The 25,997-nt window shown below is 38.5% G+C and overlaps 1 protein-coding gene across 1 annotated transcript in view; it reads left to right on the forward strand.

The window, feature by feature from the left end:
• The window catches only part of epb41l3a (erythrocyte membrane protein band 4.1-like 3a), a 101,948-nt gene that overhangs the window by 33,352 nt on the left and 42,599 nt on the right, over positions 1-25,997 (forward strand). The window contains 2 exon segments of the mRNA XM_036589836.1: positions 19,064-19,215; positions 19,768-19,959. Of these exon segments, the coding sequence (XP_036445729.1) occupies positions 19,075-19,215; positions 19,768-19,959 (333 nt within the window). The 5' untranslated portion in view covers positions 19,064-19,074.

Consider the following 25,997-nt stretch of genomic DNA (forward strand, 5'->3'; position numbering starts at 1 on the left):
TTTGTTAAGTGTCTGTATTTGTCTGTTCTGTATGTCCAGTTTGTCATTATTATTATTATCATTTATTATTATTATTATATACTTCTGTTTTTTTTTGTTTGTTTGTCTTTTTCTGTTATTTCTGTTCATTGTTTCACTCAAATCGGGATGGGTGCGAGGGTGGCGGGGTGGTGTTTGGAGGGGTGTTGGGCGGTTGTGGTGCCACATCACCTTATATCTATATGATCATTAATAAACGATGAGTTGCGAAGTGAAAGAAAAAAAAATATATGTATATATGTCCCCTGGAAAAGGGGGGGTGGTGGTGTGGCCAAGGAATGTTGGCCCGGGTATTTAAAAAAAAAAAGAATCCCAAAGCAGCCTAATATGATTAAAAAAACGTATAACTCACCGTATGACTGTGGACCTGATGGTTAGTTGGTTACCGTGCCACATATCAACAGTCTGATTGGCTGCCACTCAGTTAGTTTGCATAAGGTTCATCCATAACGAGAGAGCAGAGTGAAGAAGTGCATCAGTGTTTTGATGTGTCATTTACCTGCATATATTGTTGTGTCTTGCCTCGTTACAGTGCAGTATGACACATTCTGTTTGATGTAAAAGTAAAAATTCAAATGGAAAAAAGGCAAATAATTTAGCTTGACGTCATCGTTCACGACACATATGTACTGCTTAAAATTTCTGCACCCGCAGCACCTTCCTGCACCCTGTAATCATACAGACAGACTGATGTTTCCCAGGCGTTTGTAAGTATTTTGTATTTCAGAGTTAAAATATGTTAATGTGGAAAGACTTTGAAGAGGTTTTGTTTGTAAATTAATTGTTTGTAAATTGACTGATTTACACATAATAAGCCACAAATAAAGTGAAGATGAAAATCACCTACACATTTGGAATAAATCAGTCAGGGACGCTATGACCTCCGCCCAGTTTCTGTTGACTATTTTGCTAACCTGATACAGAAAATGAGAAGAAGGCTCTTAACAATTTACATTTTAACAGCCTATGTTCCCATAATATCCTATAATATAACAGGGAGTGTGTCTGTGCATGTGAAAACACATTATCACATTGGAAATAGGGCAAATAAAGATAAGTAAAAAGTGACAAGATTTTTTTTTTTCAAGAATGTGGCTGTTTTAAAGAACAAAGTTTGGTTCCAGATTTCATCTTGATGTTCCAAGCTATTGCATGGATTTGTGGAATTCAGTCAGAACCACGACTGATTTTAAATTCACTTTAATATTCATGAAGAAAAATGCTCAGTGCAAAATTTCTGTTAATAGGTTGGTATACCACAAAGGCATGACAAGTTTGATAAATTTTCTCGAATATGTAAGATGATGGTCTCTCCCTCATTACACATCAGCACTAGCACCACCATTATAGGTGAAATCTGATGAAGACTTACGTGCAAAAAGCCTTCCGACATGTTTTATTGAAATATAAGCCACACAGCAGCTCAGTACTCATCGTAAACAAACGAAGGAGCTCAGAGCCTCAGACCTGTTGGTTGTGGTGAGTTCTGGTCGTGGATGAGAAGGAGAACGCTGCTACTGCTGCTGTAGTGGGCGCTCTCAGACAGAGGAGCCTTGAGGTTCACTCTAGCCAGCAACCCTTTAGGTTGTGAACCCGAGAGTCGTGTTCCCCAAGATGGAGTTTCAGTGGTCCTCTTGCCTTTCAACATGTACTCTGTGCTTGATACCAGGCCCAGGAGGATATGCGGCACCAGCTGAGTGGGTTACCTGCCGAGCCACTTCTAGGGTGGTCCTCCGCGTGTTAGACGAGCGAGTAGCTCCAAAAGCCAAAAGCTCCTTAATCTTCTGCTCCACTCTCAGTAGCTCGACTACGGCTGAGCTCAACTCGGCGTGCGTATCGCACTCACTGCTGCTCTCCATAAAATAGGGCGAATTAGCTAGATAAAATAAATAAAAGCAACAAACAGAAACTAAAATGCAATGTTGAGTAAAAAAAAAACTGTAATTCTGTTTAGTTACAGTTTTAGCGTCTGCGTCATAACAGCTGTATTTGAACGAGAGGGCTGTATATAGCACATGAACTTCAGCCTGACTGCTAATACATTGCCACATATTGGATATATTTTGAACTGCAGTAACAAACATAGTTAAAATCACAGTTAATTATGAAACATAAATATTATTTTTATGGGTGATTTTGGAAGTATTTGAGTATTTGTCTGGGAATACCAATGAGTATTCACCGCCTATAGAGCTCTAGTCATCCTCCATGAGTACTGAGTTACTGTGTGGCTGATATCTCATTGAGACTTGCGTGCAAAAAGCCTACTATTATGTTTTATTCAAATTTCACCCAGATTGGTGATGCTAGTGCTGATGTGTAATGAGGGGCAGACCTACAAAAATGGTGAATGGTATTGACTACAATTAGAAGATCTAGGCTAATTGAAAGTGGCAAAAATTAGAAATTGGAGTGCAAAATCAGTCAATTTCTTATACATGGCAGGACATCTTTGGGTAATAAATTATGCATCTAGTTGCACAGAATAAAGTATGCATGCAGTCACTCCTCCAAATCAATTGAATATTAATTCATTTGATTGCCAGATTTTATGGATGTGCGTGACACTACAGCTTGATTGTCTCCCTCGTGAAATCTCCATCCTTTACTGTTCCTTTAGCTGTCATCTTTTATGTGACACCACTGTAAGGACTTGCATGATGGATAGAATCAGTGTTGTACATTACAGGAATTCACACCTTTACTTCTTTTGTTTGTTGTGGTAAACCTGCAATTATCTGCCCAGGCAGGAGGCAATTAAATTTGAAGTCATCCTATGAAGAGAGTATTCTGTACAAAAATATGTAGGTGAATTTGAGCTGACTAACATTTCATACTGTACAAACATCACTGCATGCTGAAGAGAATTGATCTGCAGCATAGGGTCTTGTGGTGGTAGCTCTTAGCCCTCGTCTGTGTATCCAGCTGCTTCTTGGCTGGGTGCAAATGTGTACTTTCAGGTGGGCGGACTGTTTCATTTCCCATCTCCACAGGCAGTGCAGTCGATTTCCTCTGTGTTGCGTAGTGGAGGGACACGTGGGGCAGAGTTAAAGAGGGACAGCTGGAGCGATGCTTTAGTGGGTAATTGGTTGAAGCACTTCTGGACTCAGCCTCTGTGAGCTGTTTCTTGCGATATTAGCCTAAGGGGCATTTAAATCCCAGTAGAGGATGCTGTCTACCCCTGTAGCTTTGGACTAGGATGTCGGGTAGATGAAGAATGATGCAAACAGGAGACAGCTTTATTTGAGTTTTTATTTGCTTTTGAAGATCAAAGAAAGAAGCAAAATGAAAGTATTCCAGTTCATAAGGGCTCAGCAGTGTTTTTAGCTGCATGTATTGTGTTGTGTTATGTTGTTGTTTTGTTATGTGCATAATGAACTCGATATCTTGTCATTAGAGGTACACTACATGGCCAAAAGTATATGGACACCCCTTCTGAATAATGAATATGAGCATTTCAGCAACACCTATTGCTAACAGATGCATAAAATTAAGCATGCAGTCATGCAGTTACCATACTAGCAGTGGAATGGGTCGTACTGAAGATTTTTAAAATGATGTGCAGTGTTAGTGCTGCCCCGGTCAACTGCAAGTGCTGTTACTTTGAAGGGAAAACATCTAGGAGCTCATGCATGTAGCGATTGTCCACACAAGCATACAGAATGGTACTGTTGAGCGCTGAAGCCCTTAACCTGTAAAAATAATCTGTCCTACATCTGTTGCAACACTCACTGGCCAAGCAGCAGCACACAAGCCTAAGATCAGTATGTGCAGTGCCAACTGTCAGCTAGTGTGGTGTAAAGGATACCTCCATAGAACTGCTGGATGAGTCTGGGTTTGGCTAAAACTTTTATAAGAAAGTCACTTGGTGGCCATCTTGGTCATATGCTTAGACTGTTACTTCAGTAATACAAGACCAGGCTCCTATCTCTCTGAGACTAAATGCCACATTAACAGAAAAAAAAAAACATATTTTAAATCTCTAGTAAAATCTGACAATATTTCTCCACATATCTCCACATAAAGGGGGTTCTTTTCCCTCTTGCAGCTTTACCAGCAAACCAGTTGGCGCTTTTTTTGAAGGACTTTCCCCATAAACAAATGCCATGTTGAGCGTTACAGGCTTTCCCATTAGTTTTTCAACCAGTGAACCATCTCCTCCTGCTATTATAATTTTTCTGCTTTCGCGGATGCCAGAAGAGAACTACCTGCCTAAATGCATGGGGCCGACTGTAAAGCTTGGTTGAGAAGGAATAATGGTCTGGGGCTGTTTTTCATGTTTGATTTGGGCCTCCTTAGTTCTGGTGAAGGGGAATCTTAGTGCTACAGCATGCAATTAAATCCGAGAGTGCTTGGGTCATCTTAGGGAAGGCCTTTCTTTCATTATGACAATGCCCCATGCACAAAGTGAAGTAAAGAAACAGTTTGTGGGTATCTGAGTATCTGACCTCTCTAACACTTTTGCGGCTGAATAGAAGCGAATCGCTGCAGCTGTGTTCTAAAATTTAATATAAATGTCTTCTCAGAAGAGTGGAAGCTGTAACTGCTGCTAAAGAGGGACCATCTTCACGTTAATACCTATGGATTTGGATTGAGATGTTCAACAAACGCATATGGATGTAATGTTTGAGTGTCCACATACTTTTGGCCATACAGTGTACACTCAGTACTTTTTAGAACTTCTTAATTCAAAAGTGGAGAATAAGCTTAATGCATAATTGCATACTTATAAGTACATATTCATATTGTTCGTAAATTCTGGAGTGAACAAATGATAGCCTGTGTAACCAAATTAGTTTAAAAATAAATTTGCTATAAAAAATTACATTTGCAATGACAGGCAGTTACCTAAAGAAGATTCTGTTCTCAGGCTATGCTACTTGGGTCTTTGACATTAATTATCACATCATTACCAATAATACTGAATACCCGGTTGAGAGCGTGTTCAGACATGTCACTGAGAGTGCTGAAATTAGCAGTGCAATTAACTCATCATGGGTGTGTCTGTTTTGACAAGCGCTTTACACACTGAAGCTGAGCCCGCTGGATCATGATGTGAAGTGTCACATAGAGTATTAGTGTATGCAGTGTGTAACTGTAGGCTAGTCCCATAGCTCTGACAGAGAGACCTGAACTAAATATATGTACACCGAAGGTACACAACGATTAAATAAAGTCTCTCACAGCTACCACTGAAAGCTGGCTTTAGTTGCAACTCCAAGTCAAGCAGCTAACTTGACTAGTGATTTAGATACAGATGCGCTGTTGGGTGTTTGAAAAGTTGTTGTTATGGCTGATGCTGCGTTTTCTGTGCGTTTGGTAGCTGTCATGTTTAGTTTTACTAACCATCACAGTGACGTGGGCTGCAGAGCTAATCATCTGGTGCTATGAAGTCTTTATCCCCTGTATGTGCAAAAAATGAAAAAAAAAATCTCTACAATGCACCATTTTACATCAAACAGCTCTCAATACTGTGGTTTATATCTCAGTGATTTAACTATGTAGAAATGGAACTGCATTTTCTAGCATGACGAAGCTCCATCCGATTCCTTTGGCATGAGTTAGAGTGGTGTTTGTGATCCAGAACTAATCATCTAATCACGGAAAGCAATCAGATTCTCAAAGCAATGTTCCAACATCTAGTGTAAAGCCTTCCCAGAAGAGTAGAGGCTGTTACTGCAGCAAAAGGGGAACAAACCCACTCTTAATACCACGGATTTTGCATAAAATGCTGGATGATCAGGTGTCTACAAACTTTTGGACATTTAGTGTATGAATGCGGTTACAACATCTTTAGAGGTTCTTCAGAGATTACAGTAACAGGTAGTCTGTAAGGTGCATATGTCCTATTTATTACATTCATATGTCAATGTGATGACACTTTTTATTACTATTTAATTACTACAATTGTGTGCAGATTTTTGAACACCCCTGTTAAAATTATGTGCAGTTGTTGGGGGGGGGGCAGCATGTTAAGTTTGGCAAATAATCAGTAAATGTGTATTAAAATGTGCAAAAGTAGTGTGTTCTCTGTAGAGGATGTGTAAACGTATTTTCACTTAGACAATCAACAAAACACGTCATTTGACGCCCAAGCATCCCAAATTAAAACTTCTACAATAGGAGATGCAAACTATGCATTTTTGTCCTGGAAATTGTCAGCTAAACATTACAGATTCATCAAGAAGATAGCTTTAGTGATGACTCCAAGTAAAAAATCAAGTTTTTAATCGAGCAGTAATGACCATCCTAATCTAGACACACAGATGCAGTCTGTTTAAACTGGGAACTCCACTTCAGGCACTTGTCCCCAAAAAGGTCAGAGTGGGGGGAGGGGTCAGTACGGCCATGTTTTTGACAGCTGCCCTCTCTCAGCTATGGGGCAAGCTGTCACACTGGCGGGCCAAGCGTGTCCAAATGAGTGTGTGACACACACTCATGCCGCCCCCGCCCTCTTCTACCCAGCTGTTCTGGCTGAGCTGGGTAAGCCTGCACGCTGGCGTCTTCTCTAATTATAGCCCCCTGTCCACGAGTGTGGAGAGGCACAGTGCTTACAGCCAGGCCTTTTCTACTGAAGCTCACAGCAGCTGTGATTCTGCACCAGCTATACATCAGCGTTCCCTGCAGTGCCCAGACGCACATTCATCACTGACGGAATCCATGCTCAGAAGAGGATTATGGTCCACTGCCAAGCCTGTGCAGTTGAACTGAGAGTTGATTTTCTTCTGAGTGTTGTTTGCTCTGTAGTCTCATCCCTGCTATCTATAATGCCAGAGGTTGAGCCCATTAGCCTGATGGTTAGTGCACATGGCTCCCAATTCAAAGACCTAGAGATTGGCTACACATGTTCAGAATAGCCCAGCTGAGACCTGATTTACAGATGCATTTAACATATGCCAGCCTGTCCAACAGCCTGTGACATGATTGAGGTATTTCACACGCTGAGGTCAGTGATGATGTGACAAATTCCATGACAAAATGTTTATTTACTTGATTCATATGTGTACATAATTTCCACATGATTAAAACACATTACGTCAGCACAGTTTTATCTTTCAGTTGACCTTCTTTTGGCAGCGATTATGTTGATGTAATTTGTAATATTAATATGGACAAGTTTGAATCAAGTGTATTTAATACATGGATCATAGGGGTGTAACTATTACAGAATTTTAGAATTCAGCTGGACACAATACAGTGGTGCCTCAAAGCAGTTCATTGTTCAAAACAGCAGGAGTATCTGAAAATGCACCTTTTATTACTATGTTAAAATTTCCATTATCAGTTCTCAGAGCATTCAACATAAAAATCACTGTTTTGAATGATGGATATGCTGTTCACATGAATCATGTATGTTTACTTTTTCATTGGGAGGGGGCCGGGCTTCCTCCTCTCCCCATACACAGCACAGCAGCAGTTCACAGTCACTATTCAGTGAACCCACAGATATACTATGTATTTTTTTTTGACTAATCAGAACTAAGATAACGTTACTGAAATGTGAAAATGGAGCCATGCTTCGTGAGTGGAGTTATTTTCACACATTCCATTTTGTTTTTTCTGTAGTTTTCAAATGGTGGGTGAAAAGGGGGGAAAGGGTTAATATGTGTCAGTTGTCATTGTTTGCAACCAACACAAAGCTTCCATTTTTTTTAATTAGTTTTTTCTAAAATTGATATAGTTCCTTTTTTGGAATGTTATAACAACAATAAAAGCTTAGTGGCCGTTTACAAATTACATTGCAAGTATTGATCATTGGGGTCCAAGCACAGCACAGCATTATGAAGCCAGTAGAACACAAATGATGATCAAAGTAGCCTCTATTTATAGTAGAGATGAGGCACCAAAAGAAGATGTCCACCAAATTTTCACAGACATTGGCCTTTTGTTATAGTCAGTAACATTTTTTAACAAATAAGTCAAAATACCTAGAAAACAGTACAATTTTGGACGTGACTTGTATCTGCATAGTTGTTGAACACAGTTAATTAAAAAATAATTCCACAGCAATCACAGCAATGTATTTTAGTACAGTGCACCAGAATTTTCATCACTACAATCTTCTTTTAGAATTGATGCCGTTGGATCCCTCTACAGGGGATTGGTTTCTGAACTTGTCCCCTTTTTCACTACTCATGAGTTTTCATGTCTTAACATACAAGCCACAAGCTTACATGCTAGTGGTGATACAGTATTATGTGTTGCAATACAGTTTGATTCAATATGATATGTTGTACAGCAAGACTGTTTGTTATTTTGCTGTTCAAACTCGTCACCGATGACCTTTTGTGCACCTGCTCTACGTAACTGTGAAATGTCTGAAATATCTGAAAAAAGTCACCTCAGATTGAGTGTGGTTTATCTTTGAGCTTGCCCTGGTGTGGCCTTATTTTTACTCCATCTCAAGAGAGCACAAAGTGTTCCTCCTGTGGAGGTGGAGACCTTTTAGTTTGCTCATGTGGAACAAATGGAAATACGAATTTAGGCTGAGGAGTATCGGGCCTATTGCAATATTTATGCTTCCTCTCTACAGAGATATTGTGCTGAGCCTAAATTGGGTCTTTGCTGGTGGCCCCCTGCTGTCTCGCCAGGCCACATTTTGAGCTTCCACTGAAATGTTCCAAAGCTTGACCATCTTACTCGTCTTTGAATTAACTTATCTGAAGGCTTTTTAGGCTGGATTTTGGATCATCAAACATAAAATGCATTGTATTTGATATGCTTTAGATAAGGACTAGGTCATAGTGTGGGTCTTTGTGTGTACTCAAACAATTTAAGCATTATTATTTGTTTTTTTTTTTCTAGGCTTGTCACAGTTATTACATAATTGCCTAATCACAGTTATTTGAGATGATCACAATTATGTAAGCTGACCACAGTCATTTTCCACAGTCATTAGATTTCAGTCATATTGTGCTCCAACAAACAAAATGTTAATTGCGTGTGTTGGTTTGAGGCAAATAAATAAAACAATAAAGTAAAAGCAGTAAATGCATTCATTCAGACATCAAGGGGCTTATGTAAACACAAAACTAGGCTGTTGCCGTACTATTACGTAATATAAAATTACACATACTGCAATAGAGGATTTTGGCTTTATCAACCACAGTTAGTTCTATTTTGTACCTCTGCACATTTTAATGCACAATTACTGTTTATTTGCTGAATTTGCTAACATTCAAAAGGCATCTCATGCACATATGAAATAAATTTCATATATATGTCTGCAAAGATCGTCTCTTTAATAATGTTTAGTAATGCAGAGCAAAACAACTGCTTTATGACTGGTTTATTATCTACTCATGTGTTTGCAATGCACTTTGCAAAGAAGCTGTCAAGTTCTTCTTAAGGGTTCATCTAACGAGTGTATTTGGGAAACCCAAGTGTGAGAACATTTGTGTTTAAAAACCTTGTTAACACACTAGTTAATCCTAAGTAGGCCAGTTCTCCATGATGGTTAACCATGCTACTGTGGTTGTTAACACCCCCCAATGACAGTAAAAACTCGTTTTTACCACCGTTGTAACAGAGACATCAGGCTAGACTAATTTGCCTCAGATGGTAGAGTAGGGTGGCATTCGCAATTCATTACTTTCAGTGTAGCCAGATTAAAAATAATAACATATAACAGCAACAACTTTCACTGAACTGTGCTTTATTATGTTCTTTTATTTCGCGAAGGGCTAAACACTATCGCTGTGTGTTCTCCCGTGTCTGCTCCAGTGCCAGGAACTGTATCAAAATTACTGAACAAAAATGTGTTGCTATTATTATTTTTAAATAAGTGCTTAAAACCTCACCTTCACAACTTCCCAACCCCCACCCCACCCTGGACACTGTTTAACCCAACTGTGAAACTTCCCACTGAGTTGCGTGTCTAATGTACCTTTATAACACTTTTTGATGTGTAATGTTAAATCTGTCACTGCTCAGTGTTCCAGAACGCTGTGATTCTAATAATATAAAATGAATCACTGCTTTTACTCTTTTTGAACACTAAACGAACTTCAACAAGTTCTTGCAAAATCCATCTGCTTTAGCAGGCCACTGTCGACTGTAGCACCGAGCACTGTAGTTTTTCTGTATAAGCATTTAATTCTTCTGTTTAAGAGTAAAACTCTTATTGATTCTGCATCCAGTGCCTCTCAGAGACGAGCTGTCCTGTGTACTCATAAGTCCCACAGTGGCACAACTTATTTTTATCCTTCTCTGCAAATATAAAAGAGTGATTCAAGGAGAGGAAGAGGAAACACAGCTGTTGGCTTCCTGTTGGTTCCGTTTGATGCAGTGTCAAAATGTGATGAAGAGATTGTCTTCAGCAGGCCAACACTTTAATCTTCCTCCATCAGTCTCATGGGATCTTTCTCTCTCTCTCTCTCTCTCTCTCTCTCTCTCTCTCTCTCTCTCTCTCTCTCTTTCTCTCACCCCCCCACCCTGTTTGATCTTTATTATGCTCTCTCTGTATCTGTTCCTGGGTTAATCTCAGCGTTCTTGTATTACACAGTCTACTTCGTATGCACTGTTCAGATTCTTGGCATGTGGGCTAACCTGTCCCTGGTGGTACATGGAACCGTCTCACAAGTCATTTAATCTGTTACCCATTACGTGAAATTAGTGTGGCTGCCTCTAATGACAGCTATTACCTGACTACAAATAACTTTGTTTTATAATCTGTGTTAATAATTATATGTTTTCAAACGAGATTCAAACAAGTCTTCTACCAACTATGAAAAACAGGAGGATGTAAACTCTGTCCAGACTTGCAGCGAGTATATTTTAGTGTTAAACCCTTAAAGTTGTAAGTTATCGACGGCAATAAGGAAAGCAAGTTGTAATTTTAATAACATTAATTAAGTCTTACTCAGTGCTCATTGAAACAAGTGCATTCTGTCGAAAGTGTGGATTCTAAACATTCAATAGATACTAGGTTTTTGTTTTTGTAGTCAGAACAGAATAATTAGGGATGCGTTGATATGGGAACGGTGGGCAGATGCCAATATACATTTTTTAATGCATTACAGAGAAAAAAAATGTTTATTTCTAAAGAGCTACAAATGCAGTAAAATGAATACAAAGCTGACATTTTAGCACAGTAGACCAGCATCACCTGAGCATTCTGCTCTTCGAGAGTCATTGAAAACCTGAACATCTGTCCAGTGCCGATACTCATTTTTTTTAAACAGTTATCTGATGATACTAGGATTCTGGTATGGTCATGCATGGCTCTGAGTAACAGTTTGAAGGGTTAAAGCTTTCTTTTTGAATTTTAATACAGTTAGTGCATTTCTGCCATGTCTAGCTTTTTACTGGCTACCAAAAGCTTCTGACAAGAGGATAAAAACAATTTTGCTGATGGATATTAATGGGTGCTTTGTCCACTTATGGTTACCATGGACATCAGGTCCATTAAGCTGCTCCCAATCACCTCTGTAGTGGTGATATAAGGAGGAGCTTATTGCAGTGCTGCTTCTGATCACGCTACAGGCATGGTCAGGCGTGAGTATGACCTACTTTAGCTTAGGTCAAGAGAGAGGTGCACACACACACACGCACACACACACACACACACACAGAGGGAGGATCAATAAGAGAGTGAGAGTGTGTGTTCTCCAGACCCCACTTGTCCTTTTTTTCTTACAACAAGAAAGGCATACAGTCGTCTAAGCAGAATGAAATGTTTATGGACAGTTTGTTCAGGTATGGAAGACAGGATTTGGCTGGGGATTTGTAGAAAGATTTGATTCCAGCCAGCACAATTGACCCATCCATGCTCCACACACAAATGTATTCTTTAGGAACAGCTATTGTGAGGATGGTCGAGCTTTATAGAATGTTGGCTAAAATCCTATTTAAATTAAGGAGAATGGTAAAACAGAGGTTTGTAGGGCCCTGTAATTAACATGATGTGACAAGAACGGACAACATGTGAAAACAGATTTCAGAAATAATCACAGAAATGTATGGAATGTGGAATTTTTATGTAATAATTTGTCCTAATAATTTCCATCCAGATAATGTTCATGTGTTCTATTAGCAAACTTTGGTTTGCAGAAAGTGTTATGTTTCCATGTACATCACAGCATCCTGCACATGGGTTAATTAGTAGTCCATGGGAATTAACTGTAAAAAAACAATAACATGCAGTGTCACTAATGCACAACTCCACTGGTGCTTTTTTGCTTTACTTCAGCTTAGCTGAAGTATCGTTCCTCTGATTGAATAAACATTCCTCATATCACTAAAAAGTGGTTGTCATGCCGCAAGAACGGCAGCAGCTTTTTGCTTTCTTTATTGCTTGCACATAATTCAGAAGACACTGTCTCTGCTCTCAAATGCTCACATTCTCCAAACACAACACACATTTAGCAAAATCTCCCATATTGAGAACCTCTGGCTACAAAGCAATGGACACACCAGAAAACCAAACACAGCGATCATATGAATTTCTACAGCAAATCTTGTTTTTTCCACACTGCAAAGAGAAATCGAGAATGCCGTTGTCTCAGTGAGTTTGCTGCTGTCATTGTACTAAAGAAAATGCAGGCATGCATACTAGAGACAATGAAAATAAGCTTTGTATAAAAACATAAATTTGCTGAATAATTCACCAAGGCTTTATTTTTGGAGGTGTTTACATGATCTACATCACAAACAATGTGCTGTCTAGCCAAACGGTTTTCAAAAAATCTACAATCTTCTAGAATGTGTTCTTCAGTCCTGACTGTTCCTGATGTTCCTGAATGCATCCTCCATAACATGAAGCATGGTGATCTGCTGATGAAGACTGTGCTCATAGACCTTCCAAAAAATCAAGAGGGTTAACTTCTTCCCTTGAGTTTACAAGTTGTGAATATTGTGGGAGGTATAAAACAGAGACTTAATTGGTTCTAAAATGAAGCTTGAACAACAGGATAACACAGATCCAACACTGACAAGAGAAATCTGCTGTTCCTCTCCTCTGTACCTGCGCTCCTTGTTTGTTCGTTCAGCTTGTTTCATCATACAGCAGGTAGCAGTGCGGTTTTACCCTTCCATTTAGTAATTTTGTAATGGCCCCTTACACTGAAGTGGACACAGGAACATGCACAGTGATAGTATGTGAGTTGAAGCCTAATCTTTGTCAAATAAATTAACATAATACATGCGCAGTTCAGGAAAAGTTGTGGTGGTAGTATAATGTCATATTTGATTCATTCATGAAAGTGTAATTAATCTAATAAGAAAGAACAAACTTGAAAATGTCACACAAACATTACTTTACAAGAGTTTACGGTCGCTTAGTTTGACACCTTCTTCTCTATAGCCATTTCGGCTTGAGGCAGTGAAATAACTCGTTTTGCCTGCTGTGCAAGAGCTGAGACTTGATTTTCTACCAAATTTCACTATGTTTTTCCCAAGAAATGAAGTTGCTTTTTCTGATGTGTGAAACCTGACATTGTGGTGTGAGAATGTATTAAACGTGCACTTAACCTTTTGTACAAGCATGAAATATGTCTGCAGCACAAAGCACATTTAACCAGTGCAGCTTTGTTTCTAGAGCAACCTTATCTATGTTAGATTCAATAAATGTGGTATTAATGTGGGACATCACATCTCTCAACGTTTACAAGTTCAGATATGCGTATGTGTGGGAATACTAGTGTCTTGCTATAGTTTGCATGAAGCAAATCAGTAAATGAATGACATTTTTTCAGCCGGTGGCAAACAAGTTTTTACCGTCACTGGGGACCGTTACCATGGTAACTCAGTCACCCGTCACCAAGCACGGGCTTACTACGAAAGCAAGCATGGAAGGTCAGTTAATTACATGTTACCTAAAACAGCACTTTTGTGCTGTAACATTAATTGATTGACCACAGTTAAAGAATAACCAGAAAGTGCTGAAACTACAGCATAGATACCCCAGTATCAGCTCTGGGTTTACTAATCAGTAAACCTTCTTTATGTTGTATGTTTTAGTGGTAAACAAAAGGATATGTTGCATACTTCAGCAGCAGCATTACTCAGAGCCATTTGTTGCTGTACTAAAACCCAGTATACCACTTGCAGCCCGTCTTGACTGAGGCTTTCATACATTTTGCAGTGTGTTTACATGACCACTGTACGTGTAGTTAGTAGCAGCATTATGTAGGTGTTTACTCAGCCTGACAAATAGGGGTGAATATGCTAGAAAACACACTAGAAATGTAATTACTTGCTGTTGCTTGCCCTAGACGTATAATTATAGTGACTGCAGAACATAGTCTTTTTCCCTTAGGTGTTGAAAGCCAGAATATGTGTAAATGTATTGCTTGAGTGTTTCAGAGAAGGAGTACACGTTGCTCAGTAGATGTTATGTAGCATTTTTCAAGGATTTGTTGTAATTATCATTTACTGCAATCAGTGTCATTAACATCTTTCTCAGATGTTTTATGGAATTAAATTGCATCCTGTAGGCTGGAGTCATGATTTGGAATTATATTTAATGATGTAGATCAGCAAGATGATGCAGGGCCATTAGTAAACAGAGTTTCAACCATCATTTATTCATACAGTGAAGCCCAGCTGAGTCCAGAAAGACATCTGCAGTGGGGCCCTACTACAGAACATCCAAAATGATTACTTATAAAAGTATAAAAAGCCCTTGTTCCCACTCTGTAGTGTCACCTAATTGACCTCTCCTCTGCTTCAGCACATTAGTCATCAAAGAAATGAAAGATGGAATGTTGTTAGACAACAGCTGTTCGTCTGCATGATTTGAGCTATTCACCTCCCAGTGTGACACAATATTCAGCACTGACAGTGTAGATTAATAACCTGGAGAGATCTTAACACAGAAAAGAGTTCAAAGACCTGCTGTAAAATTCTTATTATTCATGAACACAAGTTGTATTAATTGTAATGGTCAAAGAATCTTCTTTGTGGATATTGTCTTCATGTGACAAGAAAAAACTTTGTTTAAAAATGTGATTGAATACCAGATGGATGAAATTTAGTGTAGATTCCAGGGTTTTGTTTATGAAAGTGAAATTAGTCCAGCTAGCATCAGACAATACGAAGACAAAAAAAAGACAGAAGAAAAAACAAGAGAATCCAAACGTACATAATAATGATCACACCTCAGTTTCATATTTGGTTACTACCTTATTTTTAAACATTTTTTTAAAATGTGCAAAGTGAAGTACACATTCTTAATTCCTTCTCACAACTATTCCACAAGTTTATCCCTTTGACAGATATACATCAATTTTTTTTGTATTTGTCCTTATCCTTGTTTTTTTAAACATACCTATTCTCGGTTCATATTGGATCTGTCTAATTTCAAAACAACTTCACAATACAGTTAGGAAGTAAATTATTTTGTACTTTGTACATTATCTGTGTAGAATTGAGGATAAAAAATTTTTTTAAAGCATCTAAGTTAATAAATAGTGCATTGGTTTGTTCATAACACGCCGACTGATTTACAAATCCTATAGCTTCTTTCTGTAGCATGAAAATTGGATTGGTGATGGTTTTGTGTGTGTTTCCCAAACCTTCACACAGTCGGTAATGTATGAGAGAACAGTACAGTATATAAAGTGAATTCTGATTGAAGATGTCTTTAGTTTTATATATTATTGCAATTTTACATTATTTATATGTGGTTTCCAACATAATTTATCATCAATTGTCACATCCACAAATGTATTTTCATACGCTCTTTTTATTTCAACATCACTGATCGTAATTTTAACTCTTATCAAACAGCAGTGCTGCTGGAGTTTTTACACACTGTGTCCACTCACTGTCCACTCTGTTAGTCACTCCTATCTCATTGTAAATGTAAAGTCAGAATCAGTAGATTTGTTGCTGCACAGTTTGTGTTGGTCATCCTCCAGTCCTTAATCAGTGGTCAGAGGACGCTGTTGGCTGGATATTTTTGGTTTGTGGACTATTCTCAGTCCAGCAGTGACACTGAAGTGTTTAAAAACTCCATCAGCACTGCTCTGTCAGATCAGCTTGTACCAGTGTAACACACTCTAACACACCACCACCACATCAGTGTCACTGCAGTGCTGAGAATGATCCACCACCCTGATAATACCTGCTCTGTGGTGGTCCTGTCTGAGTCCTGACCTTTGAAGAGCAGGGTAAAAGGGTGCTAATAAAGTACGCAGAGAAACAGATGAACTACAGTCTGTAATTACAAAGTGCACCTACATGGTAAGTGGAGCTGAGAAAATAAACAGTGAGCGCAGAAACAAAAAGGTGGTTTTAATGTTATGGCTGATTGGTGTTCTCCTCCAGGGGGCAATGAAGAGCATGAGTCTTTCATTTAGGTTCCCTATCCGAAAAAAGATCACTTTTTTGCCACACTGTTTAGAAGGCAGGCTAAGTACAGTCAATGTTGTCCTGAAATGACTCACTGAGTAAATCACTGTGAATCACTGACTCCCTTTGTTAAAATGCACATGTTCAAGTGTTTCAAGAGGCTACGACAAGGAAAAAGTGGCTAATATTGGTTAGCAAAAAATAACATGTTGCCATAAAGAGCAACCACTGTTCTCATGCAAGTCACATAATATGGATTGATCATATCCAAGAATGACAGTTTTCCATAATGTTAGGCAGGCAAAAACTATAAATACAGTTATTTCTGTTCAGCATTTCACATGCAGGGCTGCAATAAATCTATTAAAACAGTACTAATTATACTCTTTTTGTAAGCAAACATGCAGTTAAGATGTGTTAATTAAGAGCTGACGACATCCACAATAAGCTCAGAAAGGCAAATTGTTCAATATTGTGATGTAATTTATCACAATAACGATAAATGTTGTCATATTGCCCAGCCCTAATTATAAGTTATACTTAGGTTATATGTGACTCAGCTAGTGGACAGTTGCCTTACAAATTCTTTGCACTTGTTCTGGGCATTTGTGATTCATTTGCTGAATTACTCTGCAACATTAGCCTTTTAACATCATTTGAATTAATATGGATCAATTTGACATTAACTCATGGTAATGCTGTGTAAATTACAGAATTGATCTTTGGCCTCAGCCTGAATGCCTCTTGTTGCTAAGGGAGAACATTTCTAGTTTGGCCTTCAAGCTGTTTCACAGCCAAAAGCTCTTCACCAGGAATTAGTCCGTTATTTGCTGCTTCTTAGATCAAGGGTGCTTGACTTGATCCTTTAAAGTTCACCGTGTCAGCACAGCACCAACTGATTTCACTAATGAGCTCACTTCATTAACAAAGACAGGAACTTAAATAGTCAAATCAGGTGTTCTGGTGTGTAGATAGAACAAATACATGTAAATACAGTGGTTCTCATTAGAGGTGGCTGATATGGCAAAAATACGATATCACAATACTTTGAGAGATTTTACAATACACCATATGTCACGGTATTATTTTTCTGATACCTGATCAATTGAAAAGGACAAAGAGAAACCAGCATTGCCACATTAAAAAAAACTTTTAAGAACTATGAATATGATGATTTTTATTCAGTGTTTGACACACTGCTCTGTGCTTAATCCAGTTTAAAAGGCCTAATTATGCTCTCTTAGTAAAGAAACATTCAGTTGTTCAGTCTTCTAGTAGTACTAACAATATCCACAGAATGCTCAGAAAAGCATGTTGCGACATATTGTAACGTAATTTATCATGATTACAATAAATCTCATCATATCGCTTAGGCCTAGTTCTCATGATCCTTAAAAAATCGTATCATATAGCATTTATCCAATTTACAGTTCCCATTCAGTTCTGTTGTGTGGAATGTATATGAGCTGGTATGCACAAAATGATTGTCTCATTGTCGAGGATAAATATAAACACCTTAAAAGCCAAATCAAATTTGAAGTGTTCAACTGCTTGAATATTCAGTAGTAAAGAACTGCTCCTGGACTCCCATGAAACGTGTATAGAAAAATGTACAGCAAATCACTGATTCATTACCTTCTGTACTGATTATCTTCTAGCCTTGTCACATTTTTCCTTTTGGTCTTTATAATTAGTCAAATCCATGAGTTAAATCAACTTTTCAGTCAGGAATTATAATTTCACTCTGTAGTGAACATCAGTCTACAGGGTATAATTCTTGTGTTTAAAAAAAAAAAAAAACTAAACTAAAAATAAAGTCTTTCCATGTGAATCTTTCCATGCCTCCATACATGTTGGCATGATTAATTGCACTTTGGTCTGGCCAAATTATTTCTTGGCCTGCATTTCTTGGTTTTAACCTCAAGATGTGAGTATGCATGTAGGCCTAGTGGCGTTTGTGGAAATGTTCATCAGCTTGTCTCCCAAGATCACTTTTGAGAAATGGCGCATTTTGTATGGAGAAAGCCTGGGAGTGGTTATGAGGTTTGTAAACAACCCCCATGAGTACCATAGTAGGGCTGCAGACTATATTGTTTGTTAATGAATCAAGATATTCATGTAATCAAAGTATTGGTCAATATAGTGCAGACTAATCTTGTCACATTATTGACTCACGAGTGCATTTTCAAAATATTGCAGGGTGCATTGCATTCACAGTATATAGCAATATGATTGCAGTTTTAGTATTTTGTCCATATCATTCAGGCCTGTACTATAGGGTTCTTGGTCACAAAATAGACTCTTTCTTGATCATTTGACTTTACATAAAATTCAGTATTTTTTGTTTAAATGGTATTATGGGTAAACGGTATACAAGTGATATACAGTAGCTGTGGATCAGATTCGAACCTATAAAGACCTCAAGGCGCAACATTGACTCTCACAGTATTATAGATGATTTGTATAAATTATTGCCAAAGAACCTGTAGTTTTTGGAACTGCATTGGCTTAATAGCAGTGACCTTGTTTGGAGTAAGTGTCTGGTTTCATGAATAACATATTTCTTTTTTACATGTTCTTATGTGTAAGAATGTTGGTCTACATCTCATTCAGAGTCTACATAACCAAACATGCCTCTGTCACCGTTGTCTGCAAATGTCTCTCTCTTCAGAATATGTCTGCTTCAGTGCACATTGTACTTGCACTGTAATTGGTTTTTTTCCTATCCTAGGGTGAATTACCATGACGACAGAGCCAAGTTCAGAGTTAGAAGCCAAGCCGGAGCAGCAGGGGGCTGGCGCGGCTCCGCCCCACACAGCCCCGCCCCTCGACGACCAGCTTCCACCTGCAGCTGCCCACAGCACGCCAGTTAGAAAAGAACAGGTATCATCCTGGTTTTTGTGCCAAATCGTGCATGCATGTTAGCATTTCATGTTCATTTTCAAGAAGGGAAGACAGTTAACAGCTTCATGACTGCATTTGAAATGGGGCTGCCCGAAGCGTGGCCTGAAAAGTTCACACATTTTAGAATTTCACAACTGAAGTAAGTGGCAAGGAGTGCCAACCCAGATCCAATTACTGAAATCCCCCAATTTTTTCCCAGCCCACTAGAATGATGAAATATTGTGTAACATGAAATAAAAGTTTCATTTAGACCATGAGTTGATGAAATTAGAACAGCTGTGCAACCTGTGCTCACATAGAGTTAATCAGCAATAGCAAAAACATTGAGTAATTTGATATTTGATACTTTTTACAGCGCATTGAAACAAAAGGAGAAATTCTGTGAGAAATGCACATTCTAAACATTCAGAGAACACCACATTTGTGGTCATAAATAGAGCTCCAGGTTTCAGTCTGTTCAGTCTACACTGAAGAGTATCCATGACGTTTGGAAGATTGAACTGTTTTCTTTCTTTGCTTTCTGATGACTAGAACGGGGCAAGAGAGGCGGGAGGTGTCCCACAGGGGAAACCGGATCACCAGGTGGCCGAGGACGACCTCACCTCCCACAGGTCCTCCTCCAGCAAGCTTTCCAGGTCTCCAGTCAAGGTGACCAAGAAGCCCAAAAACATGCAGTGCAAAGTCACACTCCTGGATGGCTCGGACTACACCTGCGTGGTGGAGGTGAGCAGAGCTTCATGTGTTTCTTTATTTGTTGTTGAACTACCACTGAAAAACTGTTTGTAGCAGGATGTAATGTCTTAGAAAGACTTAAGATTTCTTCTGTGCTTTTATTCATCACACTCATCCAAGCACATTGTTTTATCAGACCACCTGCCCCTGTTGTCTTTAGAGCATCACTGATTCCCAGCTCTCTGAGCAATAAAACAAGAGATATTGGGCTGATTAACATGTCCCAAGATCACTCCAAGCCAAAAAATCTGGGATTGGGTGCTTCATTTGCATTGTACTTCATTTTCATATAAACTACGGTGGGGTGCTGTTTTCCTGCACAACCAGCACACCATTTTCAGTGCATACAGAAAAGCAGTCTACTGGCTGCTCCTTACGCTGAGGATTCTTTTCAATATTTTCAGCACTGTTCTACAGTAACCCATTTCAGCACAGCATGTTGTATGGTAACACCACACTACCTGCCATGCATGCTTAACCAGAGAAAATAAACTTGATTTCTGGTTAGAAACTTATACGCTTTATTTGTTCTTGGTATGATTTGGTAGTTTTTGCTATTGCTTTTATAAAGTGCGGTGTTCAAAGCCTATAAATCACTTCTTGTTAAAATATAAAATGCTTGAAGTTTAAGCATTAGTAGACTAAAGGCTTGTGTTCTTGCTTGTTCTTGCTTTTAATAACGTAATCACAACATAAACTTTCGCTCATGCTTTATGAGAGAAGGCAAGGAGCATTGACAGTGGTTTACAACTCTATCAGTTTAATGAGCACAACAGCGAGTCGAGTTTGATCTACCTTGAGCTGCTACAGAATGTATGATTCAGAATGTTCTGATTCAGGACCTGTACTAACGTCACTACAAGAAAACATGTTGAAAAAGCTTATTGCAAGACAAACATAATTACTTTTGTGCATATTAAAATTGTGGATGACCAGTTTTCAGACATTTATATTGTCCAGCTTGTTTGACAGTTGTGATAGATAGAAACTGTTATGATTTACAATACTGTTGCCAATCAGCTCAAGCCACCTACTCAAATAGGAGCTGTTCTTTATTTGACATTTCACTAGAGTGTAAAAGCTGAATAGAGCATTACGTGAGTTTGAGCTTGATGTATAGTGACGTTTTTCTACAGCGCATCCTATGGGGCATAATTGCACTTTATATTATCTGTTTGTCCGGTGCGTGGTAGCCTTTAGATGGCTCTAGTGGTCTTTTTGTGCTTCCTTTTTTGGACTGAACAGAAAAGAATCCAACCAAAACGTAAGATGCAGGCGCTTCGCTGCCCTCGAGTGGAGTACAGAGTTCAGACATGGTTTTTAAATAGGAGAACGTTCAACATAAGCTAACTTTCTTATCAAAAATACAAATCTACTGCTTGATTTTTTTGACTATTTTGATAGTCATACTCATCCCTGTTACACTCTCTAGGAGTGTTTATAAAGTGACATATCTCCGCTTGTGAAAATGGACATATACAGAAAAGTGGAAATGCCTTAATGTAGGTCTAGAAAGGTTAAAGCTTTTCCTTATTCCTTCAAAAGAGGAATGTGATGCAAAGTTTAATTTGAAAAAAGTCCTCAACAGTGTCTTTGTAACTGCTGAAATGTTAAAATGGAATGACTTTATGTAGTTGGTCTTTATCTTATGTCAGCACTTTCAGTCTGCAAGGGAGGAAACTGTATCCGACACCTCTAATGCAAATTCATTCATTCAATCGACAGGCTAACAAGTCATTAATCCAGACTTGTTTTGTCATTGGCTACTGTTCTTTACTGATCCTCTCAAGTAGTGAGGAAAATCTAATACACTAAGACTCTAATTACATGCATTGTGTGCTCATCTGTTGTGAGTCACGATATTGAGCTGATTTGTATGAGCCTTTTTTTGTCAGCTTGAATTGGCTTTATCTTGGATTGCATTGTAAGAAGTGGAAATCAAATCAAATATGTAATTGGAGGATCTCAAAGAACTGTCTATAATAGGTTTATTCATGATGATGCCTTAAATGTGACTAAAATTATAAAGGCAGTAATAGAGATTTTCTTTCACCTTCATGTGTTTCGTAAATGCCCTGTCCTATCATGCGTACTCTTCCTCATTGTCCAGAAAATGACCTCAAGTGTCTCACAGGGTTTTCCGCCCTCCTTTTTTGTAGAAATGAGCCCCATCCATCAGGCAGAATAAATCTGTCGATTTATGTGTTTACTACCTCGCTGTCTGAGCAGGACAATGCTGAGCGCTAAACGACCTCTGCCAACAACTGGAAACCAATCTACTCAGAGTGGTTTTAGCCTCTGGCACTGGATTTGGTCAGATTTGTATTTACATCCAATAGGAGGATGATTAAGCATTGCAGGCTGCGTAGTGTCCATGTGTGGGTGCATGTGTGTTTGCTGAGATACACAGTACTGTGCAAAATTCAGAAACCACCTCGTTTTATATATTTTTTTTTATTATTATTTTTTATTATTTTATTATTATTCAGTCAAAATGGCCATTAAGTACAAGTTATTCATGTTTCACTATCAGGAAAAAGAAGGAGAAAACATATATTGAATAGAAAATTACAGAAAGGCAACAACTGAATATAATATCTACATTTTTCAGTGTATCCACTCTATTCTTTTCGTTAGACCTGATTTCAGTTTTTCAGAGAAATTTGCAGAGATGTTTTTACACAACTCCAAAGTTCAGTATTAGAAGTTGGTTGCATGTTCTGCTTCTTACAATCCAAATAATAACAAATTTAGACTCATCAGTCCATAAAACTTTACTCCACATCTCAGATGTCCAGTTTCTGTGTTCTAGTGAAGATTTTCTTGCTTGTCTGTTTTCTTTTCTCAGAAAAGGCTTCTTGACAGCTACACATCCTTTCAGACCCATAGCGCTTGAGGGTTGTTTTCTTAGTAGTCAAAGGATGGACAGAAACCCCTGTGGATTTTTCAGATCTGAAGCAAGAGTGGAGCTTGATTTTCTCCTCTCTCTCAAAGATGAAAGCTTTCTGTACTGTTTATCTGATGGAGGCAGTTTTGCTGGTCTACCAGATCTTGCAGGAGTCCTGTCTTCCCAGTATTTTTCAATCATTTTTTGAACTCCAGTTTTGGAAACTCCTGTTTTGTCACTTATTTCTCTTTGATTTTCCCTTTCTTTAATCAAGTGGATTATCTAATAGCTAAAAATGCCTCCTGAAAAACGAATAACTTGCGTACTGGCCATTTTAGATGGAAATTAAATAAATGAAAGAGTGATCTCTGACTTTTGCACATTATTGTTCTTTCAGTGATTTAAATTAGTAAGAATTATTAGACTAAGCGATGTGAAAAGATGTTAATGAGGAACATATCATCCAGACACACTGTATTCTGATCACCTGGAGGGTGGTAGTGTTATTATTTCATTTTTGAAGCTGAGAAGGTTTTGGATTAATCTATGTAGACCAAACTCACAGCTCAATATTCATGCACCTGTACCTGCATAATCATTTGTATTTTTTCCTTAAAGTTTGCTAAATGATTTTGTGTGCATGATGAGTCCTTAGCATCTAACGTTTAGTTAGATGTTAGCATTTTAGTTAGCTCGTTAGAAGGAGTCACTTCTGTTACTCAAACTTCCCACTTATTAGACATGAAAAACTGCTACTTTAATGGCAGTGACATAAAGTTTTCCCTGTTTTGATCAGTGTGAAACATGGTTTTCAGATTCCTTTCTTTAACTTTATATTGGCCTACATTGATATTAATATTTCACAAACATGTGTTTGCACTGAACATCTTGTAAAGCCAGATGCTCCTCTGTGTTTCATCACAAGAGTGTTACAACCTGAGCTGAAATTTGTAAAAGCGGTGTTAGCGGTACTTGTCAGAATTCTGCATATGGGCAGATATTTCTCATTTGTAACTCTTTGAAACAAGCAGAGAAACTCTGATGAATGTATGAATTAAACTAAACATTTTTAATATTTGCCTTGTTTTGTCATTTTTGTTTTTGCTGCAAGTGGAGACTCGAACCTAATGATACAGATTGAACATTGAATGTAAATGTAGTTCACTGCATAATTTTCTTTGCAATTAATACTTAATTGTGTAATTATATTTGTATAGTATTGCAAAACAAAAGTTATAGATCTTGATTTCTTAGGGTTAAGATGCAAACATCCTATCATCAGGAGATCTCAAATTCAATCCCCCGTGATGCTACAGCCATCTTTGGCTTGGAGTCCAAGAGAGCACAGTTGGCCTTGCTCTCTTTGGGTGGGTAGGATGGCCCCCCATCACTCAGCGCAGTGGTAGCCAGTGCAGGCATCTGTTACCTGAAGTAACAGAACTGGTGGTTTGTGTTCTCCTCCAAGCTCATTCAGCTGTCCAATGGTTTTGCTTTAGCGGCAGTTTGAAAAGATGTGGTGGCTGGCTTCACCTGACTTGGAGGAAGTTTGTGTTCGCCCTCTTAGTGCTGGTGGTATTGTGTGATTGGGGAAGTCCTAACTAGTGGGTGTGGGTTAGGGTTAGGGTTAGGATGTCTAAAAGTACAGTTAATGTGACTGTGCTGGAGAGGAGTATTCCAGGAGGAATCAGAACCTAGATTTCCTTTGAATTTAGAATGCTAATTAACTCACATTTTTACTTTTGGATTTTAGGAATTTGTGGTTTGTTTGTGTCTGAATTACGTCACCTATAATCTCATGAATCCACTTTGATCCCTTGGCTCAAGGAATCAGGATGGAGTGACAGATTTGTATCTGCTGAGTGATTATCAATAAGGGATAATGTCAGCAGTAAAAAGAGCTTCTCAGTGTTGGTGGTGAGCTTGTTCAGGATCATTTATCTTGAGCTTGTAGTCACTACTTGCAAGGTCTGGATTCAGTCATTGATTAGCTGAACCAGAAATGTGTTGAAATGTAGCCTGTAAAGAATTAACTATATAGAAATATCCTTTTTTCTGCTTTTTCTTTTTTTATTTTCTCTTTTTAAATTAATTTTATTTATTTAGAAATAGTTAAAATGATTTTAACATACATTGAAGTTGCAGATATGTTTTTACCTTCCTATAAAGTTACCGTTTTAGGTTTTGTTGCAACAGCGATATGCAGTTTGAATAATTTCAGCTAAGAGAGTGTATGAAGTGCAAGTATGTCACATAGTCTTCCGTCCCAGTAGTGTTACATATATACTATATGCCCCTGGTCTTTCTTCTGTGTCTGTAATTCCACTGCTTAAAATGAGCTGTATTAGTGCTAGGTGCTAATGCCCATGGCTAATAGCAGCTTATGGTGGTGAGGAACAGCTACGCACTGCAGAAAGCTGATTCTAGTGTCAAATCCTGGCCCCCAGCCTTTTAGCACACACTGAGCAACTGATGGCATTATTAGTCAACTGGAAAGAGGGATGATGAGAGGAGGAGTGCAGTGGAGGAGAGCAACAGCCTATCCCTCCACCCCGCCCTCTCTGCGTGCCTCAGACAGTGTCTCTGAGGGAGGCAGGACCTTATCTGCAGTGCTGTGCCCTGAGCTAAACACAAACACTATTTCTGACAGTGCCAGGCCCAGCAAATATCCCTCATGCTCAGACTCTTACAGCAGCTTTCTGAGAGAGCAGTCAGTGTCAAATTGGAATTTAATGCTTGAATATTCTGAGGTAATGTCAAGTACAATAGAGTGAAATGAGGAGAAAATTCATGTTCATGGTTTTTCTGTAGTTGAATGTACTGTAATGGCTTTATTTTGATTTTAAACAGCTATATTGTGAAGACAGGCTTGTTCCACTATTTTGGATACTTTTTAGGATATAAGGCTTTGCACCAACAATGAGAAAATGTGATCCCTATTTTTACAAGCCACTCAGAATCACAGACGATTTCTGTGAAACGTGTTATTTGCATGTTTGATGTGATAGGCCCATAGTCCACATACAGTGCAAGTAAGTGCATTTCAAGTAATGTTAGGCAGGCCTTTATAGTTCAGCCGTTCCTGAAAAGTAGCAAACAAATCAATTCAGTTTCTTCATCAAACATAAAACCCAATATAACGATT

This window comes from Colossoma macropomum, unplaced genomic scaffold, assembly GCF_904425465.1.
Source record: "Colossoma macropomum unplaced genomic scaffold, Colossoma_macropomum, whole genome shotgun sequence".
In the NCBI taxonomy this organism is placed as follows: domain Eukaryota; kingdom Metazoa; phylum Chordata; class Actinopteri; order Characiformes; family Serrasalmidae; genus Colossoma; species Colossoma macropomum.